This window comes from Cyprinodon variegatus, unplaced genomic scaffold, assembly GCF_000732505.1.
Source record: "Cyprinodon variegatus isolate N-32 unplaced genomic scaffold, C_variegatus-1.0 Scaffold24, whole genome shotgun sequence".
Classification (NCBI taxonomy): domain Eukaryota; kingdom Metazoa; phylum Chordata; class Actinopteri; order Cyprinodontiformes; family Cyprinodontidae; genus Cyprinodon; species Cyprinodon variegatus.
The window spans coordinates 1,849,582-1,850,188 of record NW_015150477.1 but is presented as its reverse complement, the minus strand read 5'-3'; the positions used below and the strand labels follow the sequence as shown (position 1 = coordinate 1,850,188).

The following is a 607-nucleotide window of genomic DNA, read 5'->3' as shown; positions in this document are numbered from 1 at the left end:
ATTCTGGGCCGGTTCTGACCAGATAACAGAATGTTATTGGCTTATTGTGGACCGGATCAGGTCCAACATACATCGGTTCTGAAACAGGACGTATTTCTGCTAAAAGGTTCTGGTTGATCCAGAAACCCGGCCCAGTAGAGCCGCGCCGTGGGTCCCACCGGTTCTGATGGACAGTCTGGGATCAGCTGTTTTTTCTTTGTTTCTCTGGACAGTTTTTATCTGCAGCTACATGATCCTGGCTCCTGTGTTTGGTTACCTTGGCGACCGGTACAACAGAAAGTTGATCATGTGCTGTGGCATCACCTTCTGGTCCTTGGTGACGCTCGCCAGCTCCTACACACCCAAACAGGTGAGTGAGTCCCGCCTGTGGCGGCGTGGACCCACAGGTCCCGGCTGACTCAGCGTCTGTTTCCCGCTGCAGCATTTCTGGGCCCTGCTGTTCACCCGCGGTCTGGTCGGCGTTGGGGAGGCCAGTTACTCCACCATTGCTCCCACCATCATCGCCGACCTCTACGTCAAGGAAAAGAGAACCCGCATGCTGTCCATCTTCTACTTCGCCATCCCAGTGGGCAGGTAGGCCTCCTGCTACTCGATTCTATTCAGTTTA

The 607-nt window shown here is 54.4% G+C and overlaps 1 protein-coding gene across 2 annotated transcripts in view; it reads left to right on the top strand.

Annotated features, from left to right (window-relative positions):
* The window catches only part of spns1 (spinster homolog 1 (Drosophila)), a 14,476-nt gene that overhangs the window by 8,434 nt on the left and 5,435 nt on the right, over positions 1 to 607 (top strand). For both annotated transcript variants that reach the window (XM_015392987.1, XM_015392979.1), the window contains exons 4-5: positions 213 to 349; positions 422 to 573. In XM_015392987.1, the coding sequence (XP_015248473.1) occupies positions 213 to 349; positions 422 to 573 (289 nt within the window). The remainder of the gene's footprint in view (positions 1 to 212; positions 350 to 421; positions 574 to 607) is intronic.